Here is a 19,141-nt window from a genome sequence, read left to right as displayed (position 1 = left end):
TTAGCTACAAGATAAAATTGTTCCTGTGTAAGCACACTTGGAAGGTTCCAATATTAAAGTTCATGATGTTTATAAAAATTGAATAAGCATAGGGCCAAATGGGATTGTGTATTAAAGGGATATACACTGCTGCTATGATACTTTCCAAACTCATGGCATTGTAGCTTTAGCATTCAAGGGTCATATTACATTTAATGAAATTTTCAGTCCTTAGAAGCTGTAACCACATTTCCCCTTGAGGAAGAATTTTCCCAGCAAGGAAACTGTGCTGCCAGCAGAGTCCTAATATTGTTTTCAGATGATGAAGTTAATGTTACAGATTTATGTTCCTATTTAACTTGTTGGCAGTACCTGGATCCATAGAAATTTCATGAGAATGACTAAGTGTGATGCACTGTATTATAAATAGATTACTTTGCATCTTGTAACATGAAAAATAGGTATAATATGCATTTCCTCCTACCCTCCAGACTCATGTCAAAGCCTGTTTGGACCTTCAAGGGTGGGATCTCTTGACAATAAGACTTTTATATGCAAAAAAGTTGCACCAGTTTAAGTTAACGTGTGATTTTTTAAACCGATTCAGTTAAGCCAATGGAAAAAGCTTCATGGACACTCTGAATTTGTTTTAAAGCAGGCTTATTTGAATTTAGTTTAAGTGAATAAGGAATTGATTAAAGCTAAGCCTGATTTTAAACCAAAATAATAGTGTACACACAGCACTTTTACACTGGTTTAACTAAATCAGTTTAAAACCAGTGAACCAAGTACCCCTTACTGGCAACTGGCAAGTGGGTTACGAGAATATCTTGATTCTGGTATGTACATTCTGGCTTACTAAAGAAAAACATATGAGGTATTAAATGAGAGCCAGGTCACACTGGTCCTTAGTAACTATACGTATATTTCACAACAATATTATGTCAGAAGCTATGTGTATGTATACTAAAAATGTTGTTAAAGTCTGTATCAAGGCATTAGTCACCAGCAGAGGTGAAAAACAGTCTTTCCTCCAAACCAGAGGTAAGAAATGTTTCTCTCTGTTGGAATGTAAATTAATCATTGGAAGCTAACACAGTGAATACCTATTTACACACAAAGTCTAATATTAATAACGAAATGTGAAGTCAACAAGAAAAACAAACTATGGGTGATTATCCTGTCTAAGAATTAACAATGAACTTTGGGGCTATATGTGGGAGGCCAAGAAGACTCATCCTCGCTCTGAACCAAATGTAAATACATTGGCAGTGGGTTTACATTCATGAAGATGGTCTCTCTGCCAACCTTGGTTGAAAACACTGAAAAAAGACTTTGAGTGAGATAAATTTTTTGAGACAGGTGCTAACCTGATAGTTACATTTAATCTCTGGAAAGCATGTTATGGTTTTTATTGATATGTAACCATTTGTTTCCCCATATCCTTACTCACTATCTCCTGAATCTCTAACCTTTGATGTATCCTTATTCATAGGGAAAACAAGAATATATCTCAGTGCTGCATGTTAAGCCAAGTGCTGGTCCTGAGCTGAATCCTAAAAGCTGGTCCTTTGGGGCCAATTGGCCTGATATTTCTGTGAATGCCAGGGTCAGAGGCTGAATACCTCAAGAGAATGCATCAAAGGGACTTGGGGTGCACCTGTTGTTAACTTGCAAAGGAAGGGGCTGACAGAGCCACTCAAGCTCTCTCCTCTGGACTAACAGGCTGGTGATGTTAGGGAGCTGACACTCAACTAAGCACAAGCAAGAATCTCTCAAAACTGATGGCAGGGGGTTAACAAGGTGACTCGGAGCCCTGGGTACTCAGAGAACCATCACAAAACCACTTTCAGTTAAACAATGTAACTTCTTCAGGTGTTTTTCTTGGTTCACTTGCTCTGTTCACACAGTTTATTCGTATTTTTGCTTCTGGTTTCAAGGCAAAATATTTCTGTTTCCTTCAAGGAATCTTCTTTCACCCCCTCTCCTTCTGATACATATTTTAATAAGCTTTCAAGTTCGTTCACTGCTATTAAATCACTCAACTATTTACAAAAAAGATAAATAGTACTGCTTGGAGGCATAGTGCTAAAAGAGAACAGAGGGAGAGTGACAAATTGTATGGACCTGGACCAGAGCAACTAGAAACTGCCTTCAGGCAGATTTCAAACCTAATTGTAATAACGAATATCTACCCCCAGTGCTAGATTTCCATCATTGCAACAATACAAATTTGCATTTGTACAACTGTTTGCCTTCAGGCAATGTCTAAGATTTTAGCACTATACTCTGTCCCCCAAGGTTAGATTTCTTACATTTATGAAAATATGGTCCTGTCATTCCTCATTGTAGTGATTTGTATCACTAGAAGATAGATAACATTGGCTCTTTTTCCTTGTAGGATTTGTGCCTCTGGATCAAAGTTCTGTAATTATAGTGATATACTGTGTGGTAATTCCAAGAAGGATCTTCATTTTACAATGGTTAGCTGTATGTGGGATGGCAATTGCATTCTGGCTAGATGTCTGTCTTCATATATAGATATACAGATAGGTAGATAGATAGAGATAGGAGTAGAACCTTGAACTTTGTTTCTAGGATATTATGCTGCAGAAAATACAACCTCTTTATTTTAGTGAACCTTATTTATTTATTTCCTCAAAAGATTTCAATATTAATTTCACTTCCAGCATATTCTGCAGGAAGTATTGCACCCTAGAAGGACCTTTTCCAAATCAAAAATATACAAATATCTCTGGGCAGAAAAATTTAAATTATTTTCTTTGCTTTAAAACTTTACAGATCATTCAAATAACAAAAGAGAAAAATAATAAATGTTGTGTCTGCAATTATATTTATCCTCTTTTGGCTTTTCCCAGAAGGGTTGGGGATCAAAAACACATTAGAGTTTTCTTGCCTAAATAGTTGGGGAAAATATTTTCCATTTTGTTTTGGGGTATTTTTAGCTCATATTTGCTCACTGCAGTTGTAAGTTTGTGAAGGAGAAACCCTAGATAAAGATATCCTTGCTGGGGTTTTGTGATTGTTTTAATTCTGTCACAGTAAATGGAACACCCCCGGAAAAAGGGCAACTATTTCCCTGACAGGCAGAGCACAGAATAGGTGATGTTTGCTTGCAGGCCAGAGTATGAAGTCATGTATGGTTTTCTTCTGGTGTCACTTCCCCTCGTTCAAATTTGGTGGGTATGTAATAGAGTTTATGTGGTTTCAGGTGGGAATAGATTGACCTGTATTTGAAAGAACCTGAAATCTGCACAATTAAGTGTGTTAGTTTTGGGTTTAGGATTGCTTTTATACATGATTTCTCTCTGTCTACTGCATGAGGTAAGTATTCAGGAGAAGGAGGACATTGTAAGTAAGGAGTTCTGAATTGTTTCAAAGGGTTTCCTTTTGGTATGAGAGTTTCTAGCCATGGAAGTGCTTCAAGTGCCAATGTCTGAGTTGTAGATAAATAAGTGTGATTGCAGGGGACAGTGGCACAAACTGTTAGTGTTGCCAACATTCATCTTTTTAATGATATATATTTATCTTAAACCCCCAATTCCTCGGGGCTTCTCCATGAGAATCTTCCAGACCTCATGACTGCAGAGAAAATCTTGAAAATGTGACCATTAAAGACTCACAAAACAGAAGGCAAATACCCCCCCAATTTATTATTTTTTAAAATCATGGTTTGTTTTTGTTGGTTTGATCTGTTTTTTTTTATTAAAGTCAATCTTATGGGTTTAGAACATCTGAGGTTGGCAATATTAGTGTTACACCTTTCTTGTTCTATGGATAGGAAGGGGAAAGAGTGAAGATAAGGAGACAACCTTTGATCTCAAATTCTGGCATGGCTGGTGTCCTGCCTTACACTGTATGGTGTTGCTCCCCAGCTGAGGAAAATGTGGTGCGGGGAGAAATCTCTTAGTTGTGCTATGAAACCAAATTATTTCTGTGTTTGTGCTGATGGAGACTGCCTTTGTTGCTAAGGAACATTTTAAAGTGCTCTGAGTTTCAGATTTAATGACTGAAGTATGAATGAACATATAGCAAACTTATTCCTGTGCTATAAGCTGTTGCATATTCTTGAAGATCTTTTAAAAAATGCTTCCAAATATCAGAGCTCTCTCTAAGTAGGATGACAATGTCACATACTGATTTTAATTTGCACTCAGTGTAATAAATACTTAATGATGATTAAAGATAAGGGCAGAACATCAAACTTTTGTAAAGTCTGCCACAGATATCATCTACATATTTTCTGAATGGACATTGATTCTTCACTTACCATTAAAACATCAAGGTGATGGGATTTGTCAGCCAGGCCTGTGACTTTAGATAAAGAGGTTCTTGTTGAAGCATGAGTTTATGTTCTTAATTTTTTAAACATGCCTTTTTTTTAATGCTCAGGAATGGTCCAGAATTCCAACTGTGATAGGCTTTGAGGCTGAAGTTATCTGAATAGCCATACAGCAGGTACTGCATATGTATGAACAATACAAGCTTCCCAACAGAGCTAAGCTAATGTTTCGATGCTGGTATGGCGAGACCATTTCTCAAGGAGGGAATACAGTTTCATTTCTGTGACCTTTCCAGTGAGACTACAGGGGACAAATGGAATTATCACTTGTGATGGCACTTGACCCCAGGGAACACCTACTCATTTCATAGATGCTACTGAACACTGTTCAGGTGACAGTTATATTTGATCATTGTTGATCTGCACCAGACTTGAAAAGCTCAAGATCCTAAATCCCTAGCCAGTTCCTCTGCTATGGCTACGATTAAGGCCTTGTTTACGTGGTGCATTACTCCCCACTAGAGGAGTGTAAATTCTAATGTGCACTAGCACTGTTAATATAGTATTGTTTGAAACAGGACAATATTAATGCATATATGAGGTCTTCTGGTGCATGCCAGAGGTGGTCCACACGGGCCATTTAGTGCACAACATGCTAGTGCACTCTAGAATTTATACCCCTCTAATGCAGACTAAGGCTCCGGGTAGACAAGCCCACAGGTTTGACACACAGTGCACTTTGGGGAGCTGAATCCATGGACAAAGTTGTCCAACTCTGAGAAGATACTGAGAACACATGCTTTCTAGGTATGGATACTGTGACAAAGTTCCTCCTCTACCTTGGTGGGTCCTGAGCTTATTGGCGGATTTTGCTGGCCTCAGAGATCTTCCTGTGTTGGATCAAGAGTTGGGAGGTTTTGGAGGGAACCCGGGCCCGCCCTCTACCCCAGGTTCCAGCCCAGGGCCCTGTGGACTGCAGCTGCCTAGAATGCCTTCTGGAACAGCTACACGACAGCTACAATTCTCTGGGCTACTTCCCCATGGCCTCCTCCCAACACCTTCTTTGTCCTCACCACAGGACCTTCCTCCTGATGTCTGTTAATGCTTGTACTCCTCAGTCCTCCAGCAGCACGTCCTCTCACTTCCAGCTCCTTACGTACACCTCACTAACTAGAGTGAGAGCTTTTTTATACCAGGTGTCCTGATTAGCCTTAATTAATTCTAGTAACTTCCTAATTGGCTACAGGTGTCCTAATTAGCCTGCCTGCCTTAATTAGTTCTAGAAAGTTCCTGAGTGTTCTGGAATAGTCCCTGTTATCTTACCAAGGGAAAAGGGATCTGCTTAACCTGGAGCTAATGTATCTACCTCCGACCACTCTCTTGTAGCCATCTGGCCTGACCCTGTCACAATACCTAATACTGTACTATACATCCAATGTAATACTTGTGGAGCACAATAAATCTATTGGAATCAGAAATGGGAGGTTGTTAAAAATGTAGCTAGTTCTGTTGTATTTGTATAATTGTCAACAATTACTTTATGCTGATGCTTAGACAGCTGTCCTAGTGTTATTTCACTGATGAAATTGCTACTTGTAAAAGACAGAACTTCAGAGTTTGACTTCACACCAGGGAGTGCACTGCTTTCCAGAACAGTTCAAGATGGGACCATTGACTGGCTCAGAAAACTCTCTCAAATCAGAATACAGCACCTACTCGTATCTTCTGTCCTCTCATCACATTTCATTTCAAATGATCCAGCAGATCGGAATGTTTGGTTAAGCCATCTTGATTATTTACATTTTTCATTACTTACTGGAGGGGAAGAAATAAACTTCTACGTAATATTGCTGCTATCAGCCTTGTTGTATGCTCACCTTCTTGCTTCTCCTCAGATGTTTTTCAGAGAACAATCGAGTCTATAGCAAAAGGCTGATCATTTTACTGCAGTATATATGTGACTGATAGACTAAATTAATAAAGAGTTACAATATAATACTTTTTTCATGTGGAGAAATTTCACAAGGTGTAAAAGGGAAATAGGTCCTAAAAATGAAGGACTAGTTCCTCTGTTGCTGCTGAAGAGAACCTTGTGCAGCTCAGAAAGGAGGGTCAAAATGGTGCAAGGTCACTTTTGCACTCCTCAGTCCTGAGCTCACTGTGTACAAGGTTAGTTCTTCTGCATTGAGGCTGCAGGCAGCTCTAAGTTACATAAACTGTCAACACCCACAAAGGCAGTGCTTAATTTGTAATGAAAGAGGTGCTGGGGCTCAAACAATGATTTACTTTCATTACTAATGCAGCAAGCCCAAAGGTGGCAGGGCTGTGAACTGCCAAGCCTAGAATTGCTGAGGCTCAGCCTTGGCAAGTCCTGGCACAAATTAAGCACTCTACAAGGGACAAAATATAGCCAGAAATCATCTGGGCATCAAGGTAGCCATGGTCATGCCCCTTACATCAACTGAATGGGGAGGAGATGTCATAGAAGCTTCTTTTTTGAACTAGATGATCTTCCTGTAGCATGATGACCTTCCTTGGCCAATAACACAGGCTTTAGAGTTGCTTCCTCCCAACAATCTGGCATAAAGCAGCCACAGCACAGGAGTTGAGCTGAAAATTTAGCATGGAAGTTAAGCTCACTTAACATGGTGAGCCTTTTCAGAGGGCGAGTTCCAAAAGTGGGAGGTCACTGAGGGGCAGTGACATGGTTGTTCAACTAGTAACACTATACCTAGGCTGTGATGACAACCATCTTGGGCTCTTTGTTTTTTTCAATGTTTGTTGAAAACCGGATATGTTGTTATGATTACTTATTGTATTTCCCCGCATGGCCACTAATATTCCAACATCCTAGTCTGCTTGGGTTGCCCATTTGGGGAAAAAAATTGACCTGTGAAGTGGTAAAAGATTTTTCAATGTTAAAATAATTTTGTTGTTTGGCAGAACAAATCCCCCTGGCATTTTGTCATTTAGGACGTCAGGTTATTATGCTGAATTATGTTGAATACAGAACTACATGACTCACTTACATGATGAGTACTTAAGACAGTATGTTGTATGTTACCTGCTGAAAATAGTTCTGTCTCTAGTGACAGCACACACTATGGCTTAGCAACTGGGATTAAATACTGAGAAGATAAAGAGATAAACATTCATGTAGAATGTTATAAACCTGTTGGGACACAGTGATCTGAAGACCACCCCTTTCTTTTACAAATGGTCAGGATTATAGCTGATCAACTAGGTCTGTATTTCTGACTAGTAAAGAGGTTACTAAACTGAGGCCTGCAGGGCACTGCTGTTTGGCCACGGAGCTGGCTGGTCCTTTACTTCTGGTTCTCCTTGCTTCTAGGTGCTAGATCACATTTAACTCTCCCCTCCTCCTCCCCTTCCCCCCTCCCCTTGCATTAACTTTTTTCCTAGTCTTAATTTTTCATATAAACCATTCCATATAAACATCACCACAAGGGTATTACTGGGTTACCAGTGGGAAGGAAGGTGGTCCACACAACAATGAATGTATATGTAAAAACTTAGAGGCTAGGTTGATGAGGTAATATCTTTTATTGAACCAACTCCCGTTGGTGAGAGAGACAAGCTTTCGAGCTTACACAGAGCTCTTTTTCTGAGGTGAGAATACCCCTAACTGGAGCTGAATTATCTGTGCTCTCCAAGTGACTGAACATCTGCCCCACTATCAAACCCAATACCACTATCCTTATGTTAAAACTTTACACAGATTAAAGACAGTTGACTCCTCAATCAGTGCTGTTCTTCAAAGGCTCTAGAGTGGGTAAAGGCAATTTGGCTTTGGCTATGAATGACTTGAATTTTATTTTTTAAGCTTGGTGACTTCTGCCAGAGTGAACAGTGATCTATGGGATCAAATCAGCTAGCAACAGCAACGGGGTTAATTGGACTTCTTCTGTTTATAAAGCTGCCATGTGACTAAGGTGACCAAATAAATGTCATGCATAGTAAGCAGCCAAAGTGAATAGCATGTGAAACAACCTGTAGGCTCACATTTGTTCAAATGAGCTATCTGGAGAATACCTGTGAATATCCAGTATTTTTTCTCAAATTAGAAATGATTCACAAAGAGAAGGCCAAAATCAAAACAACCCCAAAGTAATTCAGTTGACATAATCATTTGAGCCCATATACAAGCATGCCTCAGGTTACTGCATGATATGTGGATACGGTATACAAATTCTCATTCTCCATGGATCACTCACTTGTCATCACTTTGATATTAAAATCAATGCTGAATTTATTTGCTACATCTCTACAGTTCATACATAATGCTCTTCATAAATTACTTATACTTATGCATTGCTGCCAGATTACTTCAAGAAAAGGCACAAAAGGCTTCAGGAATATTGCTAACTGTCTGATTATATTATGTGTGCCTACGTTGTTTACTTATCTGACATTTTTGCCAGTCATTGGGCAATAATACCAATCAATGAGTTAATGATATCCACTTGGCTTGCATAGTAATGCAACAAAACAAGCCTGCTAGTCATAAAAGAAGTGATGCAATTTAGTTACATATTTTCTAAGGAAACACTGATATATGGCTCAAATGTAACTTCCTCACATAGAACATATTTCATTGGAGTATCAAACTCGTAACACTTGGAACTCTAGAAAATAAAGTTTTAAAGCAACATGTGTAATCATGGCTTTGTATGGACACTTCTTGGCCAGAACTAGATTGCTGCAGTAGTTCTCTTCAAAGTGGAAGCCAGGATGGTAGCATATCCAATGAACAAAGTCAGCTTCTGTTGTTTTTGGTGTCCTCTCACTCGTCTACTTGTTCAGTCATCCACAGGACATGACTTCCAATGTGCCAATGGATCCTCTGTTCCACCAAAGGAAGCATGAAATTTCACCAACCAGCGCGAAGATAGCAGTGATGAAAAACATTGTAAGTAGCTCTCGGTGGGCTTCATTAGAAGAGAAGCAAAGTTTTTTGTAGTACAGTTAGATAGCTTTACTTATAAAATAACTAGCAGTGAACAGAAGGACACAGAATTTCATTTTGGATGAAACTTCATGGAATTGTAGTTCATCTATTTTTTTTCTTTTACTCAAAGGTTTCCTGCTTAAATTTCAATTTATATCTAAATCTGTATATCTTTAATGGATTTTTCTTATTCAAGGTACGTCACTAGATGAAACTTCTGCCCAACCTTGCTTTCCTTTAATTCACAACTGCTTATTATAGTTAAAATGTATTAAATGTTAGCTAGATACAGACATTCCCCCTGGAATTCAGGTCTGCTCTAAAAATAATTTTGTGAAAGAATTCTGGTAAAAATCTTTGTTGCAGGTCCATGACAGTTCAGTAATGTTTCAGTTTTGTTTCGGTACAGGAATAGTGATCAATGTAACACAGCTAGAGCTCACACAAAGTACTAAGCGAGCAAACAAATACCAAAAAAAGCTATGAATTTATAGCTTTGGCTTAATAACTTGAGATGTCATCAATGTTTCTGAATGTGGCTGTGGTCAAGTAGCCCTAAAAAAGCCATCCAGACAATCTGAGTCCACTCAAGCTGGCTGCACTTACCTAGCTGAACTGATTTTACAGCTGACATTTACCTTTGCTATAACATTAAGCTACATTGCAACATACATATAACAATGCCCAGCACAAGAGTCCTATTCCCTGAGAACCCTATTCCTGGAGTAGAAGAAGAAGTTTGGATTTCCTGAATTTTGTGATTTTTAACTTAAAAACTTAAATGTCTCTGGTAGAACCTGGAGACTACCTTATGGCAGTAGCTCCAGAAAACAGATGTTCAGGTTAGCAGATTACAGTCTTAGAAATGTGTATCCTGCAGACATAACCCACTTCTATCTTCCTGCTCAACCAAACCAAAGGTCAAGCATTCTGTATGCAGTATCATGTTACAGTAGACAGGATTATGAATTACCAGGCAGAAAATTAAGTGCACTGAACCCCCTCACAAATGCAGTGCCAAGCATCTATCTTGGCAAGTTTCAACATAATAGCAGTTTGAACACAAGAGATGTTTGTATGTTATGTCCAGCTATACCTGAAAAGCTCAGTTTGAGTATGTAGTATGTATGCTCCTTGGCTGTTGTTTCCTATACAGAAGACTATTTCCTCCAGGCAGATAGGTCACTGAAATACACTCTCTGCTGCACTGGCAGAATGTACAAGTAAGCATGCCTTTTTGTCAATTTCTATGGCAGTTCTTTACACACTCTTGTTCAGCCCCATTCGTAATTGTGCTACAGGAGAATCATTCATGTGAAAGCAGGAGAGGGAATAAGAGATTACAAAAGACTCTTCTATAAAAATTATATCACCGGAGGCAGGGAACAGATCTAAAAGGGAAACAGACTTGAATTTAAATTAGAGATGGGAGAGCGACAAAATTGGAAATCTGGATTTCAAACAGAGTTTGGGAGCATTTGAATATGAGGAGTTAGGTCAGATTTGTCTACATGGGGAAGCTATCACAAATTTAAATTAGTTTTTTAATTTAAAGTGCAATACCTATTCCTCACTAGCTGTCAGTGCTGACACTCTTATCGCACACCAAAAGTGCCTTTGTGTGGATTAAGCTAAACTGCATACGGGGACTTTAACATGGAATAAGTATGTCCCTGTCGACAAAAGAGCTATTCTGGACTGTTCCTTGTGTAGACAAGTCCCACGTGTTAATCATAAAATTCAGATGCAGATCTGGATTCTGATTTTGAATTATAGCCCTATCATTGCCCACTGACCATCAGGGCTGTTCAGATTCAGTGTTTTTTGTCTGAGCTAGTCTTTTGTATAGGCCCTAGAACTGCACTCTGATGTGAATGGATGGACCCCTGTGCCCACACAGAGCTCCACTGATTTAATTTGGTCCCTATATGGGAATAAGGGTTTTATCTGCATGAATCAGATTATAGGACTGGAACCTCAAATATTATACTTTTATTACCAATTTAGTCTCATCTTTTCTCTTTCCCATCTGAGCTGTTTGTGCCTGAGAGAGAGAGTGGGATAAATTGTATATATATTGTATTTAGAATCACCTTTAAGCTGTGAGTTTCTGTTGCAGAATATTCACTGGGAGAAAATGATAAAACTGCTCCTTTAAAATAATATTGCATTCCCAAAATAGCACTCTTGAAAATAATATATATATATTAGTGTATAAGTATGGCTAAACTATACCCAGATGTATGGCTAAACTTTTAATTCTCTAAAAGCACTCAAGGAGCCATTAAAAATATACACATTATTTTCACTGGAAGTGTCTTTCTTTGTTGAGACAGTATCTTCTTATCAAAAATTCTTTAACAGTGTGATGCAGTGTCTCATGTTTCTAGAAAGATTACCAAAATTAAATAGACACAGTTGAACTTGAACTGCAGTTTGTTTCTCTGAGATTTAGACAGATTTTTTTTAACTTCGGGATGGCTTTAAAGACTTCGTTTTGTTAATAACACTGTAAAACAAACACTGAGAAAAATGTGTCTAGAACAACCCACACATTTCATCCTCCTCCTCTCTGCTCCCCAAGCAGTAACTTTATCTGCGTAAATTTATCTTCCATCAAATTTCATTGGACAACTTTCAAGTTAGATGTTCTGTGAAAATAAATAGAACTGTTCTTTTAAAAAATAATCAGGAGTGATCAGGAGTTTTAATTTAAAACAAAAGAACTGTTCTTCTTATTCTAACTTGTTGACATTTTAATTTGGTTTTTCAGCAATGGGATATCTCCTGAGATAAGATTGAGTGTAATTCAGTTTATTTCATATAATACAACTAGCTCCAGCAGTGTTTGTGATAATGAACTATTGACATGCTTTTCAGCCACTGAAAGATATAGCACATTACCAAAGATGAAAACAGCAGCAAAAAATTAGCTGCTGGCTCAGCTAGTCTATACATTAATCTACACCACAAATGCTTAAACCAGTGCTGTCTGCTCCTTCTTTTGCACCTCGTAACTAATCATTGTGTTGCGTTGATGTGGACGCAGAAAGAGAGACATACACCATAGTATGGTTGAATGCAGAAGATGCAACTGAGTTTAAAACTATTACCCAATGGCGGTTAGTGCCCGCACTCCGAAAAAAAATTACCCATCAGGGCTGTTCCATTGCGGACCCAAACTGGCAGCACTGGCTTGGCTTCTGTAACCCTGAGGGTGGGTATGAAAGCCTCTCCAGGACTCTGATTGAAGCCAGCCATGATCCACTCCCTTCCTCCATGCTGGAGGTAGAAGAGACAAAATGAGGGGAACAACATGCTGCGTGAGATGTAGGAGATACCCTCTCACTGTGCAGTGTCATGCTAGAGACCAATGCCCAAGCAGCCCGTTGCATTAAAGGGACTTCAGATCAGACTTTTATTGTATCAGCCACACTGGAACTCATCGCAGGAGACAACAGCAATCAGCTTGGGTATCTCTTGTCCCCCATCCTTGCATCAGGCATCTAGAGAGGAATCTACTCATTGCTTGAGGTGCTCCAAGAAAATATCCTACTCTGTATTGGATAGATATACTCCATTCTCTCTCAACAGTTTTGGAGGGCTGTAAATTTAATTTCCTTATGAGAAATCACTATACCCCCTTGTCATTTTTATATACGTACCAGTTTCTCAGTTCACTTCTTTCTTGGCCTGGTCAATCCTGGCAGGTCTGGCGACTCCTCACCAAACTTGTCTTGGTGTGAGCAGATCAAGACTGTTTGAGGGGAAAGAGATGAAACATGGCTGAAATCCCTCTTTATTCTAATGATCAAACTAGGCCCTTTTGCTGTGCCTAAGTAATTCTCCCCTAAGTGAATAATGATCACTGGCTGGGAATGGAAACAGCCTGCCATAGAGTGGATGAGGGGCACTAGCTGATGCCACAACCTTCTCTGATACCTCAGGCAAGCAACCAAAATGGGGACATCATCTAGATATGAGCCAGATTTTTGCCAGATGCCTCTTTATTAAAGCGAATGTTTAAAATTATATAATACATAGGATAAGAAAAGAGTGTCTGTACATCTGGGTATAGTGCTTAAATTATCCAAAAGTACAAAGGTTGGTTGAAAAGTCATACAATACATAGAGATAATCATCAATAAACCAAATAAGATTAATAAATTTAACGATACAATTTAGATATTAGCATCCAAATATTTGAGTACATGAAGAGTTTTATGCAGAGAGTTTGTTATGGAAAGCAAATATATCAATGAGTGAAGATGGACAAACAATGGCTCTGAAGCCAAAGGGATGACTGCTTTTAATACCTGCATTGGGCAAGTAACCTTTTCACCACGCTCATTCAGCACAATTTTGGTACCATGACAAATCTGATCTGCTTTTAACTGACAATATCAAGATGACTTTTCCTTGATCCCATTGCAAGTTTCCTGTGGCAACACTTTGTTAGACTCATTGCTCTTTGAACCAGAAACTATTTCTTCCTAGCTTAAAGCCCTAAAAGACCACCAGGAAGACTGCTGTAAATGGTACTGCTTTACTGACACTATTGCAAACTTGGGGAATGTTAGGACTAAATCTCTTTTTATCTGAATAATGATTGGTTTTCTGCAGTCTGCCCATGGTCCCCTTGAACATGGGCAACTTTCTAGTAACCTGCAAACTACACACTCAATGCAAAGATTGGGGAATCCCTTTACCCCTTTACTCTTGACCTGCAATTGTAGATGAAGCCAGGCCTCAGTGAACTAACTCTACCACAAACTGAATTACTTGCAGTTCTGGGATGGGCCATATGTGAGGTAGGCCTGGCACACCTTGAAATCCAAAAACTCTGAAAATCTTGCTTTGTAAATTTGGAATGTCTGTGTGGCAGTGGAATGTCATGCTAGCCTGAATGCAATCTGTAATTAAGGTTGCACATGGAATGAGGCATCGCTATTGTGTCCTTTCAGCCTGTGTTGCTAATTCCCCAAATCTGAAAGTGAGACAGAGCATCGATCAGGCCATTATTAACACCAAGGACAGGTCAGGCTAGATGATCATAATGGTCCTTTCTGGTCTTGGAATCTATGTTTTCACTCTGGAAATGAACTCACTTATCCTGGAATCTGTTACCCAAATAAAGATGGACCCTAAGATAGAGGAAAACCCCCAGAAATATGAAGTCTTTGATGATTCCCTGGAAGATCCAGCCACCTCTGAGCACACCATTTCCCTTGGAAGTTGTGACAGGGTATACAAACCCTGCACTTCTTAGATGAGGGTTAATGAACTGCTGGAAGCTCAAGCAGCCCTGCCTTACCACACCTACAAGATATGGCAGGGCCGGGGGAAGCTCAGCTAACTTAGCTGCAGCCCTGAGTGGACCACACACTTTCACATCTTCAGCTCCTGGAGGATACTGTGGGTAAGAATAGGGATTGTTCACACAACCACAACCAATCTGAAGGGAAGGTTGGCCAGACTATGAACAATTACTCTGGTACTATTGTTAGTGGTTCATCTTTGGCCACTGAGGTAAACTACAGCCTGTGAGAGGCCCCTTGAAGGAAGGGAAGCCTGGTAAGGGTGCTTGTCAGTTTGTTGGTTTTCTTTTTTCTTTTTTGTGGGCCTCTGATATCCCAGAAGGAGTAGGCTTCCACAGGACTCAGCCAGAGGGCTGCGTCTCCCACAGCTGTATCATCCTGACTCTGAGGACTGCAGGTTGGGGGACTACAGGGCCCCATCACACCCCAAGGGGGTATTATAGGAGACTAACATCATGCCAGAGGTACACTTGGAAGCCCATGCCACCATCAGTGTGTAAGTGGACCTGCAAGTCCACATCCAGCGATCACTCTGCATGCCAAAATGAAACCCCATTGTATTCTGACAAAAACATATCCCAAAACTTTAGGTCCCCTCTCATTTCCTTGGTCAGCCAAATGTAGTGATGAGGCCTGGTAATACCAATTGTGGCTGCAGCTAGTGTATATTAAAATTATTTCCAGGAGCCATAACCCTGCATGCAAAATTTAGATGGCCAGTGATAATCTGCAGCTGTCAGAGGCATGCTTTCTTGGTTGCCAGAATGATGGATAATCTCACAATTCTGCCAATTTTTCAAAGGGGTGATGAGAAATACTCACTGTAGAATCCAATTCCAAATGAGTATCAGGACCTCTCATGTTTTATCTTGTTAATGAGGCTCCCAGACAGTGTCTGTTTCTGTTCCTCCTACAAAAAGAAAATCACCAAGATAATAGGTGACTTCTCTAAGGCCACGTCTACACTACAGGATAATATCGAATTAGCTAAAATCGGTTTTATAAAACTGATATTATAAATTCGATTTCATGCGGCCACAGTAGGCACAGTAATTCGGCGTTGTGCGTCCATGGGCTGAGGCTAACATCGATTTCTGAAGCGTTGCATTGTGGGTAGCTCTTCCGTAGCTATCCCATAGTTCCCGCAGTCTCCCTCGCCCCTTGGAATTCTGGGTTGAATCATTATTCTCGCGGGTGGTTCTGGGTAAATGTGTCCAGCTCATTCCTCCTCTTGGAAAACATCAGCTGACAATCCTTTACGCCATTTTCCCTGGATTGCCTGGCAGACGCCATAGCAACGGCAACCATGGAGCCCGTTCAGCTTTTTTTTTTCTCGGCACCGTATGTGTACTGATGCCGCGGAGAGAGAGAGCGATACTCCAGGACTACACAGCAGCATTCACTTGCTTTTGCAATGATAGCAGAGCTGGTTACCGGTTGTCTGTACCGTCTACTGCCAGAGAAAACTAGCAATGAGATGACGTTTCTCTCCCCCTCTGTACTGTCCGCTGCTATGCAGATGCCCCTGGCTGAATCTGCCGGGGCGCAACACAAAAGCAAAATTGGGATTGACTCACTGGGACTTGGAGTCAATCCTCCCTTATGGTTTTTAAAAATAGAGTCAGTCCTGCCTAGAATAAGGGGCAAGTTGTATTAAGAAGAACGCATTGATCAGAGCAAGCTGCTCTGTGTCAGTATTCACAGGGGTGCCCTGCAAAAACTCCACCTGTTGCTTCCCCTCCCCAACCTTCCTGGATACCGTGGCAGTGTTCTGCCATTTGTGTCAGGAAGTAATAAAGAATGCAGATAAGAAACACTGAGTGTTTAGTGAATATAAATGAGGGCAGCCTCCGGCGCGATGATAGTCCAGGCAGGACATTAAACGGTGTGGGGGAGAGGAGCCCAGCATGCTGCTGCTATGACAGTCCAGGCAGTACAGAACTTCTTTACACAGGAAAGGGGGGGCTGAAGCCCCCAGTTGCTGTGATGAAGCTGGTTATTAGCCATTCTGTCCTAATCTACTGGGAGTAACCAGCAATGTTTGGCCTCAATGTCAACATGTAGATATTCATTGATGGACGGCTACTAGTCCTATTGCACCGTCTACCACCGGGGAGGGGAGAGGGAAAGGAGCGGATACTGCCCTTCACTGCTGCAGCATCGCGCCTACCAGCAGCATTCAGTAAAACATAGGGTATTGAAAGTAGTCAAGAAATTGATTCTTCTCTTTTCTTCACGTGGTGGTGGTGGGGGAAAGAAACTGAGGAGCTGTTCCCTGAACCACGCCAGACACTGTGTTTAAACCTACAGACATTGGAGCTCAGCAAGAACGCAAATACTTTTCAGAGATGCTTGACTGTGGGATGCGGAAGTCCTCAGTAAACCCTTCCCATCCGATGAGTCATCATTTGAGTCTCTGGCTTCCCTGTTACGCGTGTCACGCAGTCTGTCATCTGAGATTTTTTCAAAACGTTGGGCATTTCGTGTTCTGTAATGGAGCTCGTGATACAACAGACTTAGTCTCCCCATAAAGCGATCAAGATCTGTAAGTATCTCCGTTACGGTCCAATGCTGGAGCTTCTTTTTGGAATCGCAAGTGCATCAGCCACCCGTGCTAGATCAGAGCTCCATGCTGGGCAAACAGGAAATGTAATTCAAAAGTTCGCGGGCTTTTTCCTGGTTTACCTGCCCGCTGGCTTGCAGTTCAGATGCTGACCAGAGCAGTCAGGTGCACTGTGGGATGAACCGCCCGAAGGCCAATAACATCGATTTCCGTCACACTAACCATAAATCCGATAATGTTAATATCGAATTTGAATACGCTATCCCTCTCGTGCGGGTGGAGACAAGAAATCGATAAAAGCCTTATATCGATAATAAAAGAGGCTTTGTATGTGAGGGTACAGAGCGTTAAATCGATTTAACGCTCTTTAAATTGATTTAAACGCGTAGTGTAGACCAGGCCTAAGTCCAGATTCCCTGACCAGTGCTGATTCTCATGCAGAACTAAGCTTTTCAAGGGCTGTGCAGGAGACAGAGCATCCCATTGGTATAATTTTGTTCAAGTAAAATTGCCCCTTGAATTGAAACTCTAACAAACTAAGTCAGAAGGGTATACAGGCAGCAGTCTGAAGTCTGACTTTACCATTTTTTTGCTATCAGAATGCCTTCTTCACACATCCTTATGTTCAGTGCAGGATTGAAGGAGGGACAGCATACCATGCAGACAGCAGGATCAATAGCAATTTGGAATCCTGTTGGTGCTGAAGCGGGGAGGGGTGGAGAACAGGACTGTCCCCTTCTAACCTGGGGTGGGTTCCCCTACTGTGCCAGAGATAGCCCCAGCCACTCCAGTAGTGGGTACGAGACCATGGGATCCCAGCAGTAACATCTCACCAATGGTCCCTGTGTTCCAAATTGTCCGTAAAGAGGGAATACCATCCATAATTCCCAGAGGCATTACCACCAAATGAGGATCCCCCACTGCAGAGGGCCTAGAAGTGCCTCCACCTCCCTCCTCCCCCATAGTCTCACCAGTTGAAGCAGAGTGTAAGGCAACCTCAGAAGCCCCCACCAAAGCAGGGGGTTCAGCAGGCTGTTTCTCCCTGGGGCTCTGGTTCCTCCTTTCAGTGGCTGCTCTTGTTCCCCTCTCTGCATCCACTAGAGCGTCTGGTCCAATTCACAGTGACTAGGCCCTGAAGCTCAAAGTTCTTTGATAGCTGTAATACGAGTTAGAGTTCCAGGGCTAGCCTTGGCAGCCACTATCCTTAAAACTTCTGAGAGGGCACTGCTGGGGCTGTTTAGAGGAACCGGCTTGCTCTCGGGTTCCCCTAAGTTCCCAGTACGTATCTTCTGCTCTTGCAGTGACCCCAGAGTTGCTGCTCTGCTTTACTCATTATGCAGATAATCACCAAACCCCACCGGTACTCCACTGCACAATGGCAGCAGTGACGGATGGGGCATGCTCCACTGTCTGAAAGAAGTATACAATGTCTCTCCTGTTCCCCATGCTGGGTGGGAGAAAAGGGGAAAAAGAGAAAGAAACACCCCCTTCCTCCTGAACACATGGTGAAAGAGAATAGGAGGGGGAAGCAGGGGGACTGCATGGAGCACTGTCCTACTTGCTCCTGGTTGAGATCTTCCCCCATCCCATCTCTGGTGCTCATGGCCCCATCAAACTGGCACCCCAGCTAGCGAAGGGAGTGTTAGTCTAATTTAGTGCCCATTCATGAAAGTTGCTGAATGTCACCTGGAAGGTGCTGAGTGCCTTATCTATCCATTGATGGGATGACACCCACTGAGTAAGCATTCAGTAACTTTCAGGATTAGGCCCTTGGAGATTTCTGGGACTGAGTTCATACTTTCCTAATGAATGTTATAACCATGCTGCTAAAAATCCAGGGTTCAATACAGTGACATGAAAGACAGCGGAGATAAAAATATTTGTGTTAAATGGTTATTTTCTAGTGTTTAATCTTCATTACTGCATGAGAAAGCCCAGTGCTGACATGAATAATAGTGTATATTGAAGCATTTGAAGTACATGGTAGCTTGGTGATGTTTGCAGTATCT

General features: G+C 41.2%; 1 protein-coding gene across 1 annotated transcript in view; it reads left to right on the top strand.

Annotated features, from left to right (window-relative positions):
* Positions 1-4,596: 4,596 nt before the first annotated feature.
* The window catches only part of MALRD1 (MAM and LDL receptor class A domain containing 1), a 435,870-nt gene continuing 421,325 nt past the window's right edge, over positions 4,597-19,141 (top strand). The window contains 2 exon segments of the mRNA XM_075061940.1: positions 4,597-4,674; positions 9,107-9,212. Coding sequence (XP_074918041.1) covers positions 4,597-4,674; positions 9,107-9,212 — 184 coding nt within the window.

The sequence above is a fragment of the Chelonoidis abingdonii genome, chromosome 2 (genome assembly GCF_003597395.2).
Source record: "Chelonoidis abingdonii isolate Lonesome George chromosome 2, CheloAbing_2.0, whole genome shotgun sequence".
Taxonomy (NCBI): Eukaryota; Metazoa; Chordata; order Testudines; family Testudinidae; genus Chelonoidis; species Chelonoidis abingdonii.
The sequence above is the reverse complement of the archived record's forward strand: the minus strand, read 5'-3'. Positions and strand labels throughout refer to the sequence as shown.